Source organism: Balearica regulorum, chromosome 1, assembly GCF_011004875.1.
Source record: "Balearica regulorum gibbericeps isolate bBalReg1 chromosome 1, bBalReg1.pri, whole genome shotgun sequence".
NCBI lineage: Eukaryota > Metazoa > Chordata > Aves > Gruiformes > Gruidae > Balearica > Balearica regulorum.
Genome location: NC_046184.1, coordinates 172,338,120 through 172,359,716, shown reverse-complemented (window position 1 = coordinate 172,359,716; position 21,597 = coordinate 172,338,120). Strand labels below are relative to the sequence as shown.

The 21,597-nt window shown below is 34.5% G+C and overlaps 1 protein-coding gene across 21 annotated transcripts in view; it reads right to left on the bottom strand.

Moving 5' to 3' along the window:
• The window catches only part of MYCBP2 (MYC binding protein 2), a 204,093-nt gene that overhangs the window by 90,074 nt on the left and 92,422 nt on the right, over positions 1-21,597 (bottom strand). For all 21 annotated transcript variants that reach the window (XM_075741636.1, XM_075741638.1, XM_075741639.1 and 18 more), the window contains 16 exons: positions 20,558-20,649; positions 19,388-19,522; positions 19,215-19,298; positions 17,479-17,575; positions 15,425-15,617; positions 14,491-14,765; positions 13,024-13,245; positions 11,803-11,994; positions 9,867-10,073; positions 8,981-9,112; positions 8,255-8,433; positions 5,190-5,332; positions 4,274-4,374; positions 2,832-3,050; positions 1,181-1,406; positions 720-838 (listed from right to left, as the gene is read on the bottom strand). In XM_075741636.1, the coding sequence (XP_075597751.1) occupies positions 720-838; positions 1,181-1,406; positions 2,832-3,050; positions 4,274-4,374; positions 5,190-5,332; positions 8,255-8,433; positions 8,981-9,112; positions 9,867-10,073; positions 11,803-11,994; positions 13,024-13,245; positions 14,491-14,765; positions 15,425-15,617; positions 17,479-17,575; positions 19,215-19,298; positions 19,388-19,522; positions 20,558-20,649 (2,616 nt within the window). The remainder of the gene's footprint in view (positions 1-719; positions 839-1,180; positions 1,407-2,831; positions 3,051-4,273; positions 4,375-5,189; positions 5,333-8,254; positions 8,434-8,980; positions 9,113-9,866; positions 10,074-11,802; positions 11,995-13,023; positions 13,246-14,490; positions 14,766-15,424; positions 15,618-17,478; positions 17,576-19,214; positions 19,299-19,387; positions 19,523-20,557; positions 20,650-21,597) is intronic.

Sequence of the window (21,597 nt, the reverse complement as noted above, 5' to 3'; positions counted from 1 at the left end):
AAGATGCAGATCTTCTGAAGTTCATGTGAGGTCACAGGCCCAAAGACTCCAAGATAATGGAAGGGCTATTTTTCTGGAATTACTATAAAGCATATTAAGTATTTTTAGTAATCTCTTAAAATAAGCCAAAATAAAGCACTAGCCTAAGGACATGAAGAAATTTTATCCTCCCTTTGCAACAAAGAAACAGTGGTGGAAATGACTCATGTCCTTAAAGGCAAGATGAGGTGACCACTGTGCAAAATCTCAGGTAGCCTAAATGAGCACAGCCAGGGAGCTGGAGAATTCTGCTACAAGTGAACACTGGTATGAGTGAAAAATAATGCAAGTCTGTCATCCCGTAAGTGGCAGTGACAGTAAAATACTTATCATTGTGTATCTGAAAGCCCCAATCCTTTGGATTTCTGATGGAAGACTAGGTCAGAATTTTAGGAAATTACATATCCCATTGACATACTAGATAAAAATCCTGTTTTGTATTTGCAGACTGTCACAGTTATTAAAAAAAAAAAGCCATTCCAATAATATTCAGATTAAAGAATTCCAAACAAGTAATGTCTGTAACAAAAAATGTTAAAAACTTATACAAAATTAATTTTAAAATATTTTGCTAATGTTACTTCATCAGAAGTGGAAATACAAATATTTTTACCAAAATAATTGGCCTTATAGGAGAGAATTAATTTGTGCAGCAAGTAACCTTTTCACTTTTTCCTTACCTCATCAGATCCTGGACTAAATTCATATCCAATTGCAAAACATTTGAAACCGTAAAAACAAGCCTTTTCATCTTTCACGTAGTCTGATGCAGTCTCCAGAGAAAAAAGTGCTTCATTTCCTTTTAGGAAGTAAAAGGATACATAAAGTGAATAAATAAATAATTTACTCTTTCTCCTCTTTTTGTATATTTCTTCTACATGAGCATATATGAAACTCAGGCTTTACATATAACTTGTAAAGTAAAACCACAAATAACATGCAAATCAACACTTCAAACAAGAAACTTTATATAAACATAATCAAGTGATGTACAACCAGTGGCTCATAATGAACGCTTGTCAGCTTGAAGATACTTTTTTCTGCAAAATTATCTTAGAAAACAAAGCTGAAAAAATCAAACTTTCTTTAGTTATTTTAATAATTCACATTATGAGAAATTGTTGCAGTATCTATTTATTACCTGGCAATACTAATACCATGGTAGGCCATCCTGAAGATCCAGAGAATTTTTTCAGTTCTATCCATGAATTAAGGTTTTCATGAACAGAAGCATGCTTTGGTCCAAATCCCAGATTCTGTGCAATTCTGACAGGAATTAGTAAACGAAGAACATCCTCTGATTGAGCCGTGCCACACTGAGTGTCAAACTCTATTGTTATCCACCTGACACATTCAGGAAAAGTCACCTAAAACAAAACAATAACCTAATTATATGCAAGTTTGGGGGCTTGTTGGGGTTTTTTTTACATTTGTTTCTTCATTTCCATTCAGTTTTAACTCTTTAGGCTATGAAAGTGATTCAATTATGTAATCCTATGCAGTTGTTTTGATATGCTTTAGATTAACATTAACCTAATTTGTTCTTTGAAATTCAGATATACCTGAAATGCTTTACACCTTATTGAATTAAAATCATGTACCATAACTTATGTTCAGATTAAGTATTTGCGCTTATGATACCATTTGTGATTGTTTTTAAGAGCTCTGCAGAGGATCATTAAACAAAAGAACCACAGACTACTACAAATATTTAACTCTCAAATACCTTTTTAAATGCAAACTTCAAACACACACACACACAGTTTTGTGCAATCCTAGAGAAGTACGCAGCAGCTGAATCACACCTGTGAATATGGCCTGCAGTATGATAGCATACAGCTACAGAAATTCGGAAGCAGTAATAACTAAGCCCAAGGTTTCAGATGAGCTCCATAAATTTTTAGAACAATAGTAAGCATCATTGCATCAGGAAGATCATATGATAACAACATTTTCCGCAGTGGATGTCTTGCTGCCTCACAGAGCAAGCAAGTGGAATAGTGGAATAGTAATTAATGACCTCCTCCAGCTCTTACAGGATTCCAGGTTTGCTACCTCTCGATTTACTGTCATGGAATCAATGAGACTGCAGAACTCACTATTTCAAGAACTGAAACATGGAATTTATGCCTCAGACCTTTACTCAACTAGAAAAAAAACCCTACTCTTTATTGATGTTGAGGAAAATCTGGTTTTATTGCAATAGACATCCATATAAGACGGAATTAATCTTACTGACTTAATACAGTTAAGAGGACTTCAGAGACTTTTGCAATGTCAAATCATGGTCCAAGTGAATGTAATTAATGAAGAATTTAAATTGGCAGACCAGCAATAGCCAGCATAGGGATCCCTACACTATAATGCATATTAATTTGACTAGAATTGACATTAGCTGTTTTTACAAAGCATTGTTTTAGCATTAGGTAAGAAAACCTGAGATATGGTTAGATCATATACACATAAAGACTTCCAACATTTACAATCTGTACAGTTAGAGCAAAGAAACTGTGCATGACAATAGAAAAATCTAAGACTGAGCAAATTTAGGCACTTACAGTAGATACCTGCATTAGGGGATTAAAACTACACTAGTTTCTACTATACATACTGGACAAACAGAGGTTTCTCCAGAAAGCAGTACAGTAATAATATAATAAACTGTCTCTTATTTTAGATAGTATGAATTATCACCAATGGCAACAATTTTTCAGATAGTAATGTTGATGAAACAAAACTCATGTGTCAAAAGCTTTTAAGAAAATGCATGCACGCTTAGAAACGGTGCTTACCTTATAGTGAGTAACACAGGCAGGTTTATAGGGATGCTCACTTTCTACAACAGCATAGTGATTGGAGGTAGTACAAGCTGAAAGCCCTTGCTCTGGTTGGTTTCCAGTAGTGCTGTCTGTAGACTGATTTGGGTTAAAAGCTGGAGGGGCGTATTTTTGATTCAGAACTGCCACAGAAGGAAGTAACTGTTGTACCAGGCCAAAGACCTCAACAGCAACCTGTAACATAACACCACAGGCAATAAAGTATTACTTATGACTGGGTGAAAACAATACTCACAAACTTACATTTCTCTGCAATGGCTGTTTTGGATTTTCTCAGAATATCACTACCACAATTTGTTCAATCATCTTCCAATTCTGCATCTACGCAATCCTGACAGAAAAGGCACCACTACATTAATCTCAAATACTCCTCTTGGAGACTTGCCAAAACAGAAATAAAATGTATCTGTAGGCAACTGCAAGATACCTTCACTAAAACACCTTCTTTAATACTGAAAAGCCATAACATTAACAAACAATAAGCATGAGTTGAGAGAAAGCAAATACCCTATTCAAGTCATAGTCCAGTTGTATTTTGGTTTATAACAACATTAGTATTGTTGGGGTTTTTTTCAAATATTCAACATATTTTACTGCATGCAGTATTAAGTATTGTGTTGTTCTCTGTAATATTTATGACATTTTCAAAGGAGAGGAACACTTCTAATGCAAGACTACTGGTTCTAAATTCCAGTTCCTCACAGTGACAAGGTAACTAGAATTTGTAACTATTTTTAATGAAATTAATCTGGTAGATTTTAAGTGGCCAGTCCTCTTTCTTCCCTCTTTAAAGAGAGGTTAGAAGAGAGTTTACAGTTCATGAAAAAGCAATAAAAGGCAATAGTGCCTACTAGCTATGGATTAATGACATTTAGAAATCTAATAATAGATTTCAAGAGTGTTCCAGACCAGGCATACAGAAGAATCCTCTGCCACTGACAAGTAAGGATATTTTTATTTATAGCTGAATTCTTCCCATCTCTAAATTTGATTGAAATAATCTTAATGAGCAGCTACCGTGGTTTTGGATATTTTTTTATAAAAATAGGATTTATATAATATAAATAACATTTAATCCAACCAATATTCATCAATGAGTCATAAATGCAGATCCTTCTAACTTTTTGTCTTTTCCTACTGTTAAAGCCTGTCATCTTTCCATCTGCCTTAAGATATATATCTTTTTTCACAAAGTCTTCAATTTTAGTTAAAAAAGAGTAATTTTTAAAACATGACATGTTTTCAGAATTCTTGACTCTTGGAAAATTCATAATGAGTCACATGGTCAAATATAAACCACTAATTCTTAAATCATACAAAATTAAGATTTTTAGAGTAAGCTTTTTCCTTGTATAACATTCTTAAAGTTCTTCAGTAATTTCTATTGAGGAGCATACCTTGGGAATAGCTGCCGCCACTGGTCCTATGTAGGCTATTATGAGGGGAAGCAGCATTGAAAACAGACTGGAAGAGCTGAGTAGTTCTGGAATGTCTTCAGCTAAACAAAGATAATTACAACACAGGCATTATTAATAAATGTACCATTTTATTTTTCCGGTTTGCCTCTTACAAGTTAAACTTCTAGTTTCTAAACTAGCTTTTGCTTCAAATTATTTTCATTATCTAGGCATTGTCAAATTCTAAAGCTGCGAAGTTCACCTGAGATAAACATACTGTTATGTACAGTTCTCTGATAAAAAATTTCTTCCTCTTAGAGCCTAATTTTATTGCACTCTTTGCCATTTTGTGAAACTGTGTTCATATTTTCTATCATATAAAAGCTAGCACAACAAGCTCCTCCCAGCCCTCCAAATCAATTTTTATAGCGCTATAGTGTATTCTGGACATTTGGACAAGAATGGCTGAAGATGGTAGCTTAAAACCATTCCATTTTAAAGCTTAGGTCTACATTTCTCAAAAATGGATGTTTAAGTGCTTACAAAAATGCATTACATTCACCAGTCTTCCTGATTACCACTACTGTGCAAAACTTGCAATAAAATTTGGAACTGACTCATCATAGCATATCGTTCAGAAATAAAGACTCTTACCAGCTTTAATATGATACTTGCTAAACTGATGAGCAAATTTATACAAGGTATCTGCCTATGATATCTCAAGTGCAACTCAATGACTTAGAAAGTTACTCACAGTTAGATACCTACAGTAATGACAGATTAGAAAAATATTCTTTGGAAAGTAAAAGAGAAATACCACAATTTCTGTATCACTGATATTCTACTAATTATCTCTTGTATCAAAGAAAGAAGTTTTGAAAAGTAAGTTTTGAAAGTCAATTTTCAAAAGTCTTACCATCTACAGCAAGAGCCCTGTGCAACAGGTCTTTGGCTGCTCGTACAACAGCGCTCACGACAGAAAGAGCCCTGCTACAATTTTTATCTTCTTCATTAGCTTTGCTCAAAAGCTGTGATTGCAGATCTCCATCATACTCACTCCTGGATGGTGGATTAAGTTAAAGTTAGTTCACAAAATAAAAAAATATATTAAAAAAACATGACTGACTGATTTTTGGCACAGAATAAGTAAAACAATTAATTTACGATAAAACAATAATGGAAACAATCAAAGAAACATATTTTGGATATTTTGGAGACAAAGCCTCAGTGTTAGGCCTTTGCAATCATTTTATTTTTTTGGCAGAAAAATATGAAAAGCATGTTAGTGAAATGTTTCTTTGAACTAGGTGCCCTTCAAACCACAGAAATGTATTAATTGGTATGCTCTTCCAAGCCCAACCACCTATTATCTTGATAAAAATAGAATAATACTAAATGCATCACAAAAACGAGTAAAACTCTTGCAATGGCCGTTCCTGCAGTATTGTAATGGGGAAAAAAGATTCTCCATCCCTATTCTAAAGATTAATTTTGGTTTTGAAATGTAATCCTAGGCTTACCCTTAGCAAATAGTTTTTTCTTTGAAATCTACTCTATGTCAGATTAGGTTATCCTAAACAACATTATGCACAAAACTATTTCAATGAGGTATATAAAAGATCTGGTTTGATTTGCTTTTTCATAGCATCTGAATGATAATTATAAACTAATTCAAGCCCTCAATATGATAGTGATTCAGCTGTGGCATTGACAACAAAAATCACTTAGTCAACATGTAAAGCAAAATTTCCCATTCTCTTTTGGATTCCTTATGTTTGCCCAGAAAGATTTGATCTTTCATAATGTCATTCCAGAACATTAAGATTCCAGGACTGGCACCTCAGAATGCTCAAAAACTACTTGGAGCAGTTCAGTGCACAATAAGGATACTTATGTTTCTCTATGACTTAAATTAACCACTCTTACAATAAGACTTTTTTTTTTTTTTTTAATTGGTCAATGTGTCCTAGAATTGTAGTTTTGCTGTCAGCCTCAAGCCTTTTAAATTTGTGTTTATTAGTGGCTGACAGTGGGTGCAATTCCAACTGGGTACAGTTCCAACAAATCCTTCCAAAGCATTTTGCCCTAATCAGAAGTGTGTTAACACACTTCTTGTAGTATGGCCTTTAAGGAACAATTCTATTTGTATTTGAGCATCCTTCAAGAAAAATCAAGTGCGAATCATACATGCTCTGTTCTATAATATTTGACTGAACCTACAGTTCCTTCGCTGTAGACAAATCAAAACCTCAAGTCATTGTATATCAAATTGGGAATCCTCAAAGTGACCAAGTCCATAACTATAGTCATCCATCAGATAACATTTACGTTTCTGTTGACCAAGTAAACTTCAAAAGACATTGTGATTACAGGCAGCAGCCTGCAAATTTTCCAAACAAAATTTAATTCAATTTATTCTGTAACAGTTCTTAGTTGTGCCATTACAGTCCTTCAAAAGCTTCTTAGAATTTTATCACAGTTGAAACAAAAGACTTGAGACTGTTCTCCTCTAAAGACAGCACTCTGGTGTGGGGTTTTTTGCCATATGTTAGCTTATTAAGTTAGAATGCATTGAACTTCCATTTACTGTTTTATGTCCTTTTCTGAAATCAAAGAAAATGGTTGTTTCTCCTTTATTCTCTCTTCTGATTATATAAAAGCAAAAATTCTAGGAGTGGGAATAATTTTTTTCTTTGTCTTCCTCATTCTCACATTATATAATTATGATACTTCATAATTATGATCCTTCACAATAGAATTCCTCCAAATGCTGGAGAATTCCCTAAATATAGGCATCTAAGATTCCAGAAGACTAAATCAATGAAAGTATCATGATATGCACCACTGTAATTCCGTTCTTTGATAAGCAATTACTGTTATTACTGACAAGCTGGATGTTTGAGTACAACCAATCTCATGCTTTAAAAGAGTATCCTTTATCTTCAAATATAGTTAATTTTGCTGGCAACTTTATTTCTTCTTATTTCACCTCCTTTAAAATTTTCTTAAGAGCAACATATTCTTGTGATTGTTGGTCCAAAATACATCATTTGTTGTAGCATTACTTATTTTATCCTCTTCATCTTTTATTAGGTAGGTATATCTTGCGCATAATTAAAATACCAAAGTAAATTACTACTCCTTGTTGCTTTTACTCCTTGGATCTACTATTGATCAGCCTTTTACCACAAAAATTGAGAACTGAGTAAAAGACATGACATTTTTTTGCTGTACAGATAATGGTAGTAATTCATATATTCAGGTGCTGCCATATTTTGAAAATCATGTCTTCATGCATATCAGGGTAAGCACCTCAAAAATAAGAGCAATGCTTTCTGCAAAAGCAATACCTTAAGTGAATTACTACCATCATTCTGAAAGGCTAAAATAAAGCTTCCCTGCAGGACAGTTAGACTTTTCAGTTGTGATTTCTCTTTTTATGCCTTTGAATTCTACAGTAAGAGAGGAGACAGTTCCTATATAAACAGACCTTACTTCACTACATGATGCAATCCTTTCTAGCAACAAAGGAAGGAATTGAATGAAATCAGAGATAAACATTCCAGTGAGTATTCTCTCAAAAAACTCTTAGGTTATAGAAAAAACAGAGATTGAAATAGTGCATCTTACCAGACTCCCACGTTACAGCTTTAAAGTAGTAGACAGTGGACCTTGTAAGAGGGGTCAACCATCAAATTATTTGGCAAATCAAAAAAAAAAAAAAAAAAAAAAAAGAGAATCTAAAAGAAGACTGGAAGAGGCACAACACCAGGTACAACTGGTGTCCTGAAAAATGTCTTCACTAAATCACTTAAGTCTGAAACTACACTGGAAGAACACAGTATTGCTGTTAAAGAAGTTCTTTCCTCAAACACACTCCAGATGTATATTTCTGTTACTTCTCAAAAATACATGCGGTATAATAGCACTATGATGGTTTTATTCACTTTTCTTAGACATGGATCATGACAACACACAAACCTGTAATAAAGAATCTGTGGAATTTGTCCTCGTGTTTGGTTTGTGCCATTACTGCTCAGACTACATGTACTAAATGTAAACGTTACACCATCCGGACACTGAACTGTGGTCATTCCTCCATCTCCATTGGCAGTCCGGCTTCCATAATTCCTCAAACGAACTGCGTATTTCACATTTTCCTTAAAAAGGAGAGCCAAAAATATGATGCAGGATAAACCAAGTGTGTAAGTTAGGCTTCATGATATTACGAAAGCTATTATTTTCAGACTCTCCAGTATTAATGTAAGAGTCCTTCGAAGCACTTTACCAATGAAATTAACTGAAAAAAGATCCAGCATTTTACACGTCAAAGCTGTTCTGTGTTCCCAAACTATGGACCATAACTTAAGTAAAATATTGCTTCTAATTACTTGAAGAGTGATCAGGTACCCAAGAAAATCAGCTACCAAACTGCACACATAAAAAGTGGCACATTCAAGAATATTCTAAATTACTAAATAATTACAATCTATTTTAGGCTATTATAAAAATTAAGATTTATTTCTGATGCCAAGATTTGAACTTTTCAGTTACGGGGGAAAATGAGAATTTATAAATCAAAGATGTCAAGATTAATTTGCAAATGTGCACACAAAAAAACCCCAATTTATGTTGAACCTTCTGATTTTTGTTATCCAAAGAAGTAATTTTATTTAAAGTATTATTTAAATAAGTTCCTTTATTTACCTTCAGCGGCACAACTTTGTCAAGCCTTATTTCAGCTATGTCACTGGGAGAATCATCTGTGGTGTAAGTTCCTTTAACCAACTCTAAAGATGTCCATCTATGAGAATGAGTTGAATCTCCAGTATGATCACTCTGATTCAAAGAAACAAAGTAATTTTAAGATATTTATAATGTAAATACATGACCCATTCATGCAATTGTGCAAGTGTTATTTTCTTGAATAAATTGTTACACGCAGTGTTATAAATAAAACAAAGCTGAAAATCTTTCAGAGTCAACAGTAAAGCCTTTCTACTGAAAAAGAAATTACTGAGCAGAGATACTAATTTTCCATAGCAACCTATATGCTCGCCCTTTGGAAGAGATTAGAATGGTCAGTTAAAGTGAACAATTGGGTGTAAAATAACAGAGGTCTTTCTTCATTACAAGAACACACAATACAGGTTTTACGCTTCTTCTAAGAGAGTAGTTCAAGAACCCATGAAAAATCTGTAGCTATAGCCCGACCATGCTTGGTTTAAAATGTTTTAACTTGGTTTCCTTTATTTCTTACGTTCCTTTGCAGTTTGCAGATAGATAACTGGTACTTATTTACATTTAGCTCCGAGAAGTAAAAAGCTCACTATACTTCAAATATTACTTGTAATAAAGTAAGATTAAGACGATAACCAAGATAAGGACACTACTGGATATGGTATGGAGCTTGCAATACCACAAAAATCACCACCACAAGCAAAAAAAAAAAAAGACTACTACCAGTGCACTGTTTTACTGGTAGCCTAGACTGTATAAGAGTATTACAATATTACTTTGTAAAACACACTATGAAAAACTCTGATATTACTTTTGTTCTTTTTTTTTTTTTTTTTTCAAATGTAGTACTTACATCATCAACTAGTACTTCCAACTCATACTCATGAATTCCCCCTCCACCGTAAACAGAAAATCCTACTACAACTACACCAGGTTTGTCGACAGAGAAACATATTGCATCAGGGGATCCATTCCCAGTATTCCAGCTTCTTCCCTGACTTGTTTTAGTGAATCTGTTTGGAGTGGATTTGACAGAATGGAGAGAGTTCAGCCCATCAACCTGTAGAAAGTTAAATACAAGCAACAGAAAAAGTTAGTGGCTAAATACTAGACTGCTTTAATAAAGCAAAATTAAGTGAGTTAAATTACCCGATTTCAACTGGGTAAATTTTAACAGTCAACTGATAAAACAAAAGATGTCACTACTGGGGCTTCTATTCAATCTTGGCTAAAAAGAAAAAAGGAAACATAATTTCTGGTAATTAGGAATTAAGCAGGAATAATTAGGAACCCAATTCCTAACTTTTTCAAGTATTTAAATATGTATTTCATAGGACGACTTAGCATAAAAGCTTAACTGTGCTTCAAGAACAGTTACATATTTCTGCCTTCGGTAAGGTCAAGATCAGAAGAAAGATACAGATCTTACATAACAGTAAAAACATCCTTCATCAAGGCGTAATCAAAAGTTGGGTTCTTTCAGTGAAAAAAAATCTTCTGATAATATGCAGACTGTGACATACAGTCCTGGTTTTGGCTGTGATAGAGTTAATTTTCTTCCTAGCAGCTGGTATAGTGCTGCATTGTGGGTTTAGGATGAGAATAATGTTGGTAACACACTGATGGATTAGTTGTTGCCAAGCAGAAAGGAATTCTCAACTTCTCATACTGCCCTGCCAAGGACAAGGTGGGGGGCACTCAAGAAGTTGGGAGGGCACATGGCCAGGACAGCTGACCCAAACTGGCCAAAGGGATAGTCCATACCATATGACATCATGCTCCATATATAACTGAGGTTTGGCCAGGAGGTGGCATGGCTCAGGAACTAGCTGAGCATCAGCTCTAGGTGGTGAGCAATTGTGCTGTGCATCACCTGTTTTGTATATACTTTTATCATTATTATTCTCTTAATTTTCTGTCCCATTAAACTGTTTTTATCTCAACTCACGAGTTTCACCTTTTTTTTTTCTTTTTTTTTTTTTTTCTCCTTTCTTTCTTTCTGATTCTCTCCTCCATCCCACTGTGGGGAAGGGAGGGAAGTGAACGAATGGCTGTGTGGCTGTTTTAGCTGCTTGACAGGTTAGATGATGACACATGCCTTTAATAAAATCAAATAAATTTCTATCATTTAACAACATTCTATTGTCATAAAACAGAACTTCTGGGATTATGAATCTCAGGATTTTAAAAAGCTGAACTCAGTACCACTCTCAGTTTTTGAATACAAAGCAAATAAACTGGAAAAAACTCTAATGAAGCCTTGTAAAAATATATACGTGTAACATTTTTATATAACATTGTGTATATAAAGGAAGATATGTATAAGGAATATCTTTATACATATAAAGGAGGAAGACACAATGCATAAACACATTACAAATTCTGACAGATAATCAAAAGCAGATAGCATTAGAACTCACAAGGCATGATACCCTCAGAGGCAGAGATGCTCAGGGATGTGGCACTGCCTCCACTGAACACTGAACAAATACATTCTGAGTGTGCACGTGCAGACACACGCGTGCAAAAAGTATTCCAAACAAAACTGTCATTTTTTAAACAATTCACAGTATTTTTCAGTCATAATGAAATAGCTAATTACCAACAGTATTTCCTTTCTACTGTGTATACAGGCTTTTAAAACTATGTTAAACATCTGAAAACTACTGAGAATTTCAGCATCTATGAAAAATCTGCATACCTATGTAATTGCTGTCACAGTCTGTATCAGATTCATAATATATACTTGTCCTGAAAGACTTCTAGGAATGATTTTATAGAAGCTTTACCTCAGATCCTAATGCTGATGCTGTAAGCTCACTCACAATACTAGCAAGCAACCCACAGGTATTAGAAACCAGATGTGAAGAGAAAAGTTCATTTTCTCGTCTAAGGCTGTTCCGGACTGGTAAAACAACAATGACCAACATCTTTTCCAGCACTTCCCGAAAGCTTGTCATCCCTGAAACATTTTCTTCACTCTGCATTATGAAAAGAAAAATGACAAATGACATTGTTTACTTAAAAAATCCAAAACAACAGGCTGCTTTTCACATATTATAAGCACTAGGTAATTGAAAAATCAGTGGCTTCTTAAAAATAAGAAATGTCTAGAGCATGAAAAAAAAAAATTAAAAATTTTCAAAGCTATCATAATATTAATTCCTTGTCAAAAAACTAATTAATATTCTTAATATACAGAATGAGGCGGTGTTGACTCTGCTTATTGTATTGGAAAGATATATAGGTGTTCTTCTCAGGAGGGAGCTTTTCTTATAGCCCTCCTTGCCATATTACTTATAAGCATATGTTAGAATACAACAGATATATAGCTACCTATGGAACTCTTCATATCATTGTCTTCACCATTGTCTAAAAAGAAAAACAGAAGCTTTTTGGCTTGGATGTTAGCAAAGAGAATCTTCTGTGCAAACAGGTAAGATAAAAACAGTGGTGGGATGCTCATAAAAACAGTTGTTCTTTACTAAAGACAACTGTGAAATAAAACCAAGCTTAGGCACCTACTGTGTCTTCTACCTAGCAGTGACATACACTCTTTTTCAAAACAGTTATCTGTCATTCCAAAGAGGGAAAAAATAAAATAAGCTCTACTGACAGAAATCAAATGTTTGTCTTTCTCACCATTTTGTCTCCCAAAAATATCCTAGTAGTGAACAGCAAAGAGAATCAGGTCAAGCAAACCTGTAGAGATATCTGCACAGAACTCTTTCTATCTTTAGCAGTTAAGAGGCAGCTGTATTCAGGACAGAGATATTATCTTTGCATTTAATAGCTTTGCATCATTTTTTAATTCATCAACTTGTGCGGGTGCTTTCTAAGTCCGTGAAAACATGAAAACTGGATGAAATACCCTTCTGAAACAAACCTTCTAGCAAGAAAACATTCAGGCAAATTCAGCTACATCCTTATCAAGCTAAAGCTTCAACTTGCGTAACTGTTTTCTGTTGCAAAGTAAAACAAGTTGTTAAATTTTTAGAATATATCCTAACCTGACTAAGTTTTTCCATGTGTGCAACCAAAAGAGGAAAACGATGGGCCAGAGCAGAGTCATTCTCAGTGCTGACTTGTTTGACCATTGACCGCAGCAACGCCTCTCCATCATAAGCGATTGGAAAGATAGAGGTCAGTTTTACTGAAGTATGGCAGAGAGCAGACATAACAGCAGCAAGAAGCCGGCTACTGGAGGTTTTGAAGTTTGCTTCCTGGATGTCCTAAAAAGATAAAAAGAAGTGAACAGAATGGCACCGTTGCATTCAAAGTAGATGAGGGAGAAACTACTTTTGAAAGGTTTTCCGGTTTTATAGTGATTATAAGAATAATGTAGATAAAGAATTTCATATTGTCTTAACTTTCCTGTGAATTTTACATTATCTTCTCTCATGAGCTTCCATTTAGAGCTTTCAAATTGGAATAATCAGAATTTGTTGGTTGACATGGTTTAAAATAATAAACCCATTTAAAATTACTCCTGAAATTATGGCACCCTTTGAAGACAAAGCACTTATTCTAATGAAACAAACAATTTAATTAGAATAATATATTAAGAACTGATTCTTTCTTGGATTTTTAGACACTAAATGAATTTCATGCAAAGAAGCAAATTGCTTACATCTCACTGCAATCAATGCAAGCAAGCAACAACACAACAACACCGTTTAGATGTGGGATGCTCATTGATAATAAGCAAGATACTTATAAGAAAGTTGTTGATTATAGAATAATAGTCAGCTTCTCATGTACTTTGCTGGATCACAGCACTTTTTTAACATTTAATACTGAGAAATTACTCAAGTATTAGTGAAGAGTATAAAAAGTGCCATGGATATGTTCCTAAGGAACATGCAACAAGAGTAATCACATAGGCATGGCATCAACACTGAAAAAGCTGGTGCTGACAGTTACTAGCACCAAAATTTTCTTCACTGTCCCAGAGAGAAACTTACCACTCTAGCAAAGTTCCTAGCTCTTGCTGCACTTAGACAATTTTTTAATTTTTTTTTTTTTAAATAAAAATGCCCAACCAATTATTAAAAAAACCAAACCACATCAAATTCAAGTTGCAAACCCTGTTTATCAGGGAGTGTACACATAGGACAAGGAGTAATGGGTTTAAGCTGTTGGAGGGTCAATTTAGATTAGACGTTAGAAAGAAATTCTTTGCTGTTACAGTGGTGAGGTACTAGAACAGGTTGCCCAGAGAGGTTGTGGATGCCCCCTCCCTGGAAGTGTTTAAGACCAGGTTGGATGGGGCTTTGAGCAACCTGGTCTAGTGGAGGGTGTCCCGGCCCATGGCAGGGCGGTTGGAACTAGATGGTCTTTGAGGTCCCTTCCAACCCTAACCATTCTATGATTCTATAAATGCAAAAAAAGGAATGAAGTTTTAAATACTGCTTGGTTTCTCTCTGAGCAAAAGGGCAAGCTAAGTTGTAATATTTACCCATGCAATTTCAACGTACCTGGTCCAAACAATTCAGCAAGTCACAAAGACATGCCCACTGGAGAGCTGGTGTTGGATAAAATGAATGAAAGCAAGCTGTGAATGTATTATGGCATTCCTGAAGAACAGCTTCTAAAAGACTGAGGGGCTGACTGAGATATCCTTGTGGATCGTTGTCCAACTTCACCATGCAATGATCAACTCCCTCAGACAAAATTTTTCTCAGCAAGGTCCTAGTTTTTCCAATGCAATCTGCTAGTTTGCTGGTTTCTTCTACAACCGCCTTAGCCGTAGCTAGAAGGTTACACAAAGAGGAGTGTTAAATGTACATGAAATCAAACATTTTCATATTAAAATGCATATTTTACATACAAATAAAACAACTAAAATTTAGCGACACTGATGAATGCACATTCAGAGCAGTTAATTTCAAAAAGAAAACAGTGAAGGGTGTTAAACTAAATCAAAGAAACCTGAGTATCAAAACCTTCCAATTTTCCAGTCTTTCATAATATATGCTGCATTTTAATACGAGCGTTGTTAAACTACAGGCATGAAAAACACATACTCTCTTTCAAATTTAAATTGTGCTCACCACCAAAGCAGCTACTATGTACTGAAATGGGAAAAAAGAAGATACAAATAGTCCAAAAGAACTCAAGTGGCAAGCTAAACAAGAAATTAAAATACTCATGTTATACTCATGTTAAACATGTGGTGTTGGACACTTGGTTATGCAGATAATTGCAAATATCCCATTTCTGACAGCAAGCCTCTTAATTGCTCCAATAAAACCATCTGTATAAGCGATTTCATCTTACGGCACACCCTACATGAATACTTAGATCAAATTTTGAATCTCCTGTAGATTATTATTTGCTGATAAAGATGTGTCGTGGTTTAACGCCAGCCGAAACCAGAGCAATATGAAACAAGTGAATTAAGAGGAATACCTGATATTGGATATATTTCACAGGTGTAGACTCTCAGCAACCTCAGGCAGCAAGTGCCCACAAAGCGCAACCTTTCTAAATCTAGAAGAGTAGCAGTGTATTGGAATCCTTTAAGTCCACGCAGTTCTTCAACTCCTAGCACCAGTGTTGTCCAGCTCCAGTGAAGAATGCTCAATAAAGATTCAAAGCATTCCTATTTCAGGATATGAAGGATACAGAAGACAAATGTTTGTGTTAAAAACAAAAAGTGAACTTTCAGCATCAGAATAAGATGAAAAGCAGATAGCATCTATATCCATGTTTATTATGAAAACATATTTATGTCTATATGCATCTACCATACAACACACAAATCCTATTTGCTTGAGAATAAAAAAGAGCGCTGAGAATGCAGGGAATACCTCACTGTAATACCACACGAAAAACAATTTATAACATGTTATAATATTACGTGTGTGGAAGTCTCTCAGTTATTTAAGAACTAACAGGTGTTTGTATTCGCCTGTAATACAGATTTTTCAGTAAGTTTTACTTGCTTTGTCTGCTTATGAGTAGTGTAATACCTGCTGTTAACAGAATACATTCTTGTCGTAACAGTAAAGACTTCTCAGGGCTATCTTTGCCTTGTTTTAAACAGTTACCATCTGCAGGATCATGGGAACTAGATCACATTTACAGTACTGGGAAGTTCAACAGAAGCATATGATAGTGCACAAGAAATTTGAGGATTTAAAAGGTTTTCTTTGTACAAAAATTTTTCTACTATTATTAATCATGGTTGGTAGTTTCATAAATCTGTGCCTCAGAAGGCAAACTACAAGGATTTGGTATTGAGTATCTTCAAGCTGCAGGTATACCTTCAAGCTGCAACAATCAAGATGATTGTTCAAAGTTTGTTATAAAATGCCTAATGCAGCAGAAAGCCAAACCCCTCCTTTTATCCCAATTCAGATCCATGGTGAGGAATAACATCAGCAAGATAACAAAGAGGGAGGTTACAATGTGAAGTATTAAAAGTCACAGGAGTTCATAGTTTAATGCAAGCATTTTTAAGCAAACATATATTAAGAGTAGCTACTAATATGTCGATAACATGATTACTAAAAATGCAAATTGTGTAGAAAAGACATTTCTAGAAGAAACATGAACAGGAGAAGCTCATCCTGGTCATTAGAGAATACTGAAGAAACGGAAAATACTTAAATGAGAGAAAGCAGGCTGGTTAAGAAAATTGGACTGCGAGTGGAGGCAAGTACCTTCAATGTAACTATCAGTTGAGAATATTGACAGTACATGCAATGCAGCATAAAATATAAACCAGGACGGAACTGAAAATAATCATTGCTTGTAACAGATAAGGAAGGGATTGTACTTCAAAACCACGAAGATGGAATTGGCCTTATCCTGCATTTTTGACTGCATTATCCTGCATTTGACTAACCTCCTTGTATGTGAAGAACAGCAGACTATCTTCTATTAATAGTTGCAGTTCACTGTGCCTATTAATACTCCTTACTTCAGCTTATCAAAGTTTAATTAAATGCTATCTGATCCTCAATGTATACTGGAATGCATCCAAGAAGATGATGAATGTCACCAATGACTAATTAATGACAGTAATTTAAAAGCCTTGGAAGAGAGCACATAGTAAAGCTCCCTCAAAACTCTAAAAAAGCCTGCTAGCATTAATTTCTTGGCAGAGAGTAGGTCTTGTACATTGAATACAACTGGTAAGTATGAACTCAGCCCCACACCCTCAAAAAATCCCCCAAAACTAAGTAGTTCACACATGAAAAGTAAACTAAACCTTGTAAGTCAATACATTAACTAGGCTCTCATTCTCAGTTCAATAACAAGCTTAGCTTAGATTTAAGTTTACATCTGAAATCGTCAGAAAAAGACAAAAAATACAATGTTCTATATATCAGTGTACATAACTTCTGCTTGATAAAGCAGACAGAAAAAATCATTAGTTATTTCCACATGTACATCTTCCAATTTTCTAAGTATGAATGAACTTGCAGGAAACACAGAAGTTTCTTGACAATACTCACCACTGAGACAGTTCTGGCAAAAGATCTCTTTAAAATGTGCACAGGTTCACTGGTTTGCTGTTTTCCTTTGGATGCACTGCCATCACTCGTTGGCAGCCTGGAAGAACAATTTAAGAACTGACTTGAAATCTGCACCACGATTTTGCTGTTTGTATTGTTCACATGGAACAAAAATGGAAGAAAAAGTTTAAGGTAATTATCCAATGTTCAATTTCAGCATAGTTTCCTCCAATTCCTAATCCCTCTAGACAAGCAAATATCTTTAAATCCATTCAACCGGTAGAATCATGACAACTGATAATAAAGTTGAGATCTAGTTACAGATGAAATTATTACAAATATTTACTGTATTTCTTCGGATGACATTTTCAAGACTAGAAATGTTATTCCTCAAAGAACACCATTTTATTGGTATGTCTAGGGCAGGTGCTCATTTTTACTTTGAGATATCAAGGCATAACAAGCATCCAGAACTAACACTATTTTTTTGTCTATTAGTATTTGCAGAAATAAACTCAATCTACACCTCTTGTAGGCAGATGCAAGTTTGAGCATATCTTTATCTCTTCAATTACACTCAAACTGCAATCCAAAAAGACAAAATTTTATGGACAATAGGAAAGAGAAAGAAGACAGAGGGTAACAAAGGTAAAGTAACATTTTGAAGAACTCTGGTTCCTAGTAAAGAAGTATTTTTCTTTCTTTTGCTTCCTGGGTCCGTGAGTCTATTTGTAACTCTGAAGTGTATGGGATGTTGTTTGGAATCAAAAAAATCCAAAGGTGGATTCCAAAGTCCCTCACTATGAAAGCAAAACTAATACTAATACCTGTTTATTGCAGCACCTTTCTTTTTGTGCCACTCATGGCTCTTCAGCCATATCCTTCCTTCAGAGACCTCAAGGCTTGTTTGTCTTTGGCAACAGCCATCTCTCCATAGAAATTACTCAAATGATCAAGAGGTTATGCCAGGACTTTATGCGCATCAGTCAAAATGAAACCTTCGTCTAGAGAGACAGGGGTCTATGGATAATAAAGCTTACCTGCACAAGTGAGCTGTTCTGATAAGGGACCCTAAAAAGGCCATGCTTAGAAAGGACATAGCAATAGAACTGGTATAAAGAAATTCCAAGTTTCAAAATTAACATGGGAGCAGGAAGGGAGGAATATACACACACACACACAAAATATAAACATTGGGTATTGTATATATCTGAGGAAATCTGAAAAATATATTAGCAATACAATGAAAGAGTTCTTGCTTTTTAAAACATTTTTAAAAGGTTATGTTTAAAACATAACATTTATCATGGGAATAATAAATTTATGGTAACTTATTGTAAAGCACAATTCGTTTTGTTTTTTTTTCTTTCCCCCTTCATTAAAATCATCTGTTTGATAGTATACTGCTTCTAAACTGAGGCCTACCAAATAGAATACTTCCCAACTGGCAAAAAAACGAAGCATGTTAGATGAAATCATGAGGCTCTACAGAACTAAATTGAAGGCTCAGAACATAATATACAAAGAATGAACTCTTAAAGAAAAACTGCAAAGAAATAAATGTTGGTATAATGGATTTATTACTTTTCTCAAAGACACGAAGTTTTCCCTAAATTTTTCAGATATGGATTTCCTTAGCTTAATAATAATTTCATGAAAAATATGCTTACTTTAACAGGGCCTCTGTTTAAAAACACATGTCAATAAATTGTTCTACATAGAGGTCAAAATATTACCTGTATAGTAACTGTGGGATCTGCCCTGCATTAACATCTGTACCATTATTTGATTTCTTGGAACTTTTGAACTGAAATACAACACTGAAAGAAAAATAATTTAATTATTATTCAAGCAATATTTGATCGCTTCTTTTGCATTAAAAAAAAAAAAAAGAAAGAAAAAACTATACCCATCATCTGTAGTAATAGAGGCCTGTCCATGAGATCCACAATCACTACTAGGTCCTGACACTCTTGCCCAGGCTACATACCACCAGCCAGCTTGTAGGAGTACTGGTTCATCAAACATCATTGCATACTTCTCTCTGGGAGAAGTAAATTTTGAAAAAGATACATATGAATTAGTTTTTAGGTTCATCTTCAATGAATTACACCCTGCTTATAAAATAAAATTAAAAAATCAATGGCATTAAGTTACTAATCTCAAATATCTGTTTATATTCAATATCTAAAAATATTTTGTTGAAAAATATTCCAGTAATTAAAAAAATAGTAATTCAGAAGGACCTACAAATGCCTAAGTCTAGCTTGATCTGGCCTTTTGAAACAATCAGATGACAAATGCCAAATACAATAAGGAGAGATTAAGTTAAATTAACACACTCAAACCCAATTACATGTAATACATAATACTGCAAGTAAAGTATCAATTATATTCTTCTAATTTAATTTCAGAAAATGCTGGGTAAATTACAAGAGCTTATACAGAAATTCTTAGGAATTACACATGAATAATAAAGAAAGTAATAGAATATATGCTTAGGGGTATTGATACATAAGAATTAAACCTAAAAGAATTGGTCATAGATGATATGTTAAATTATTTCATAACAGGGAATGAAAAAGTAGCTAAAACATGGCTAACCCCATCCATACGCACAAAATCTTGCACACAATAACTGCTTGTATCCTAATTAGCTGAAGCACAATAACTCTTCTTTTGGTTATGATAATTTCATATTGCAATAAATTTAATGATGAGCTGTTTAATGCAAATACCCATTTGTGCTTGAAAGCACCTTTTTGATAGAAATACTCAAAATAGCTGCTGCAACATTTTGCCTGTCTTGTCTTGTCATCACTGGAATATGGGATTTGACTTTGATTTATACAAGAGCAACTGCGAGAATATTTTTCCTTCTTTTAATTTAGTACCTTAATGGCTTGGCGAGGTATCTGGTGTTTTACTACTTTACCTAACACATTTTATTTAAGTTTTACATCACTTGCTACAAACTTGTAACAATGCAGATAATCTCTGTTGATATTTAAAATGATTTTAAAATGCATATGAAAAAGTAAAAATAAAGATCAAGAAGTAGGTCAGGAAAACATCTTACCTAGCAGCACAATCATACGCTAAGACATCTGTTTCAGCAAGAAGGTCTCCATCAGTCTCATGGTCTCCCCCATCTGGACCCAATTCAAACAACTGGTGGAGTAAGAAAAAAATAAAATACATCTTAGCTGCTAGAAACCTCTTAATACCACTTTTTCCTGTCTAGCATTCTGGAAACTATCTACTACTGTTCTTTCCCATTCCCCAAAATAATGGCTAGTTACTATCACTGACAGGCAAATTCCGATCTGGAAGTCAGGATTTTGTAATGTCATTAACTGTTTAATAGCAATTGACACTGACCTCCCAGCCTTATGCCCAGATACATTCTTAAGTGGAGAAACTCCCTAAATCTCCTAGGCAAGTCAAACACAGAGCATCTAAGTTTTTCATCATAAATTGAAATGCACTGAAGATATACGCAACTTCTCTGGAAAGGGACAGCTTGACTGTTTGGCAGAGCTAGTAAATAGAGTCATAAATGGTCACTTGGACAAAAGATCATACCTTTTTCAAAAGAACTTGGGTTTCTTAGTCAAAAATCACTTCCACAGTTTGATCAGTTTGAAAAAGGACCACAATACATGTCTATGACTTCTCTTGGAAATGCCTATGTAATACACAGTTTATCTGTGGTAGGACTGGCAAATCTTACCTTGACTATAAGCTAATCCTAGACAACCAGACACAAATTGAAAAAATAACACTCGAGTGCTTTCATAGGGTTACTACCTTTAGTATTTAAACATTAGTCATGCTTTTGTTTTGTTTGTCAAGTTTCTTGGCTTTCCCTAACCATTTGCAATTCTCAGAGCGTTAAACTAGAATAAAGTACAACTGCTTATTTTGGATCTCCGGTTGTCTTATGCAAATGTTACTGCTAAGCATATGCCACTCATTTCCCTAAACCAAACCTTAATACCTATTCAGCTGCAAATAGAGAAAGAAAACTCAATAACCCACTAAATGACAAGTAACAACAATAACATATTCTGAATAAACACATCTAGTATAAGTCTCAGACAGATATTAGATCCTTCC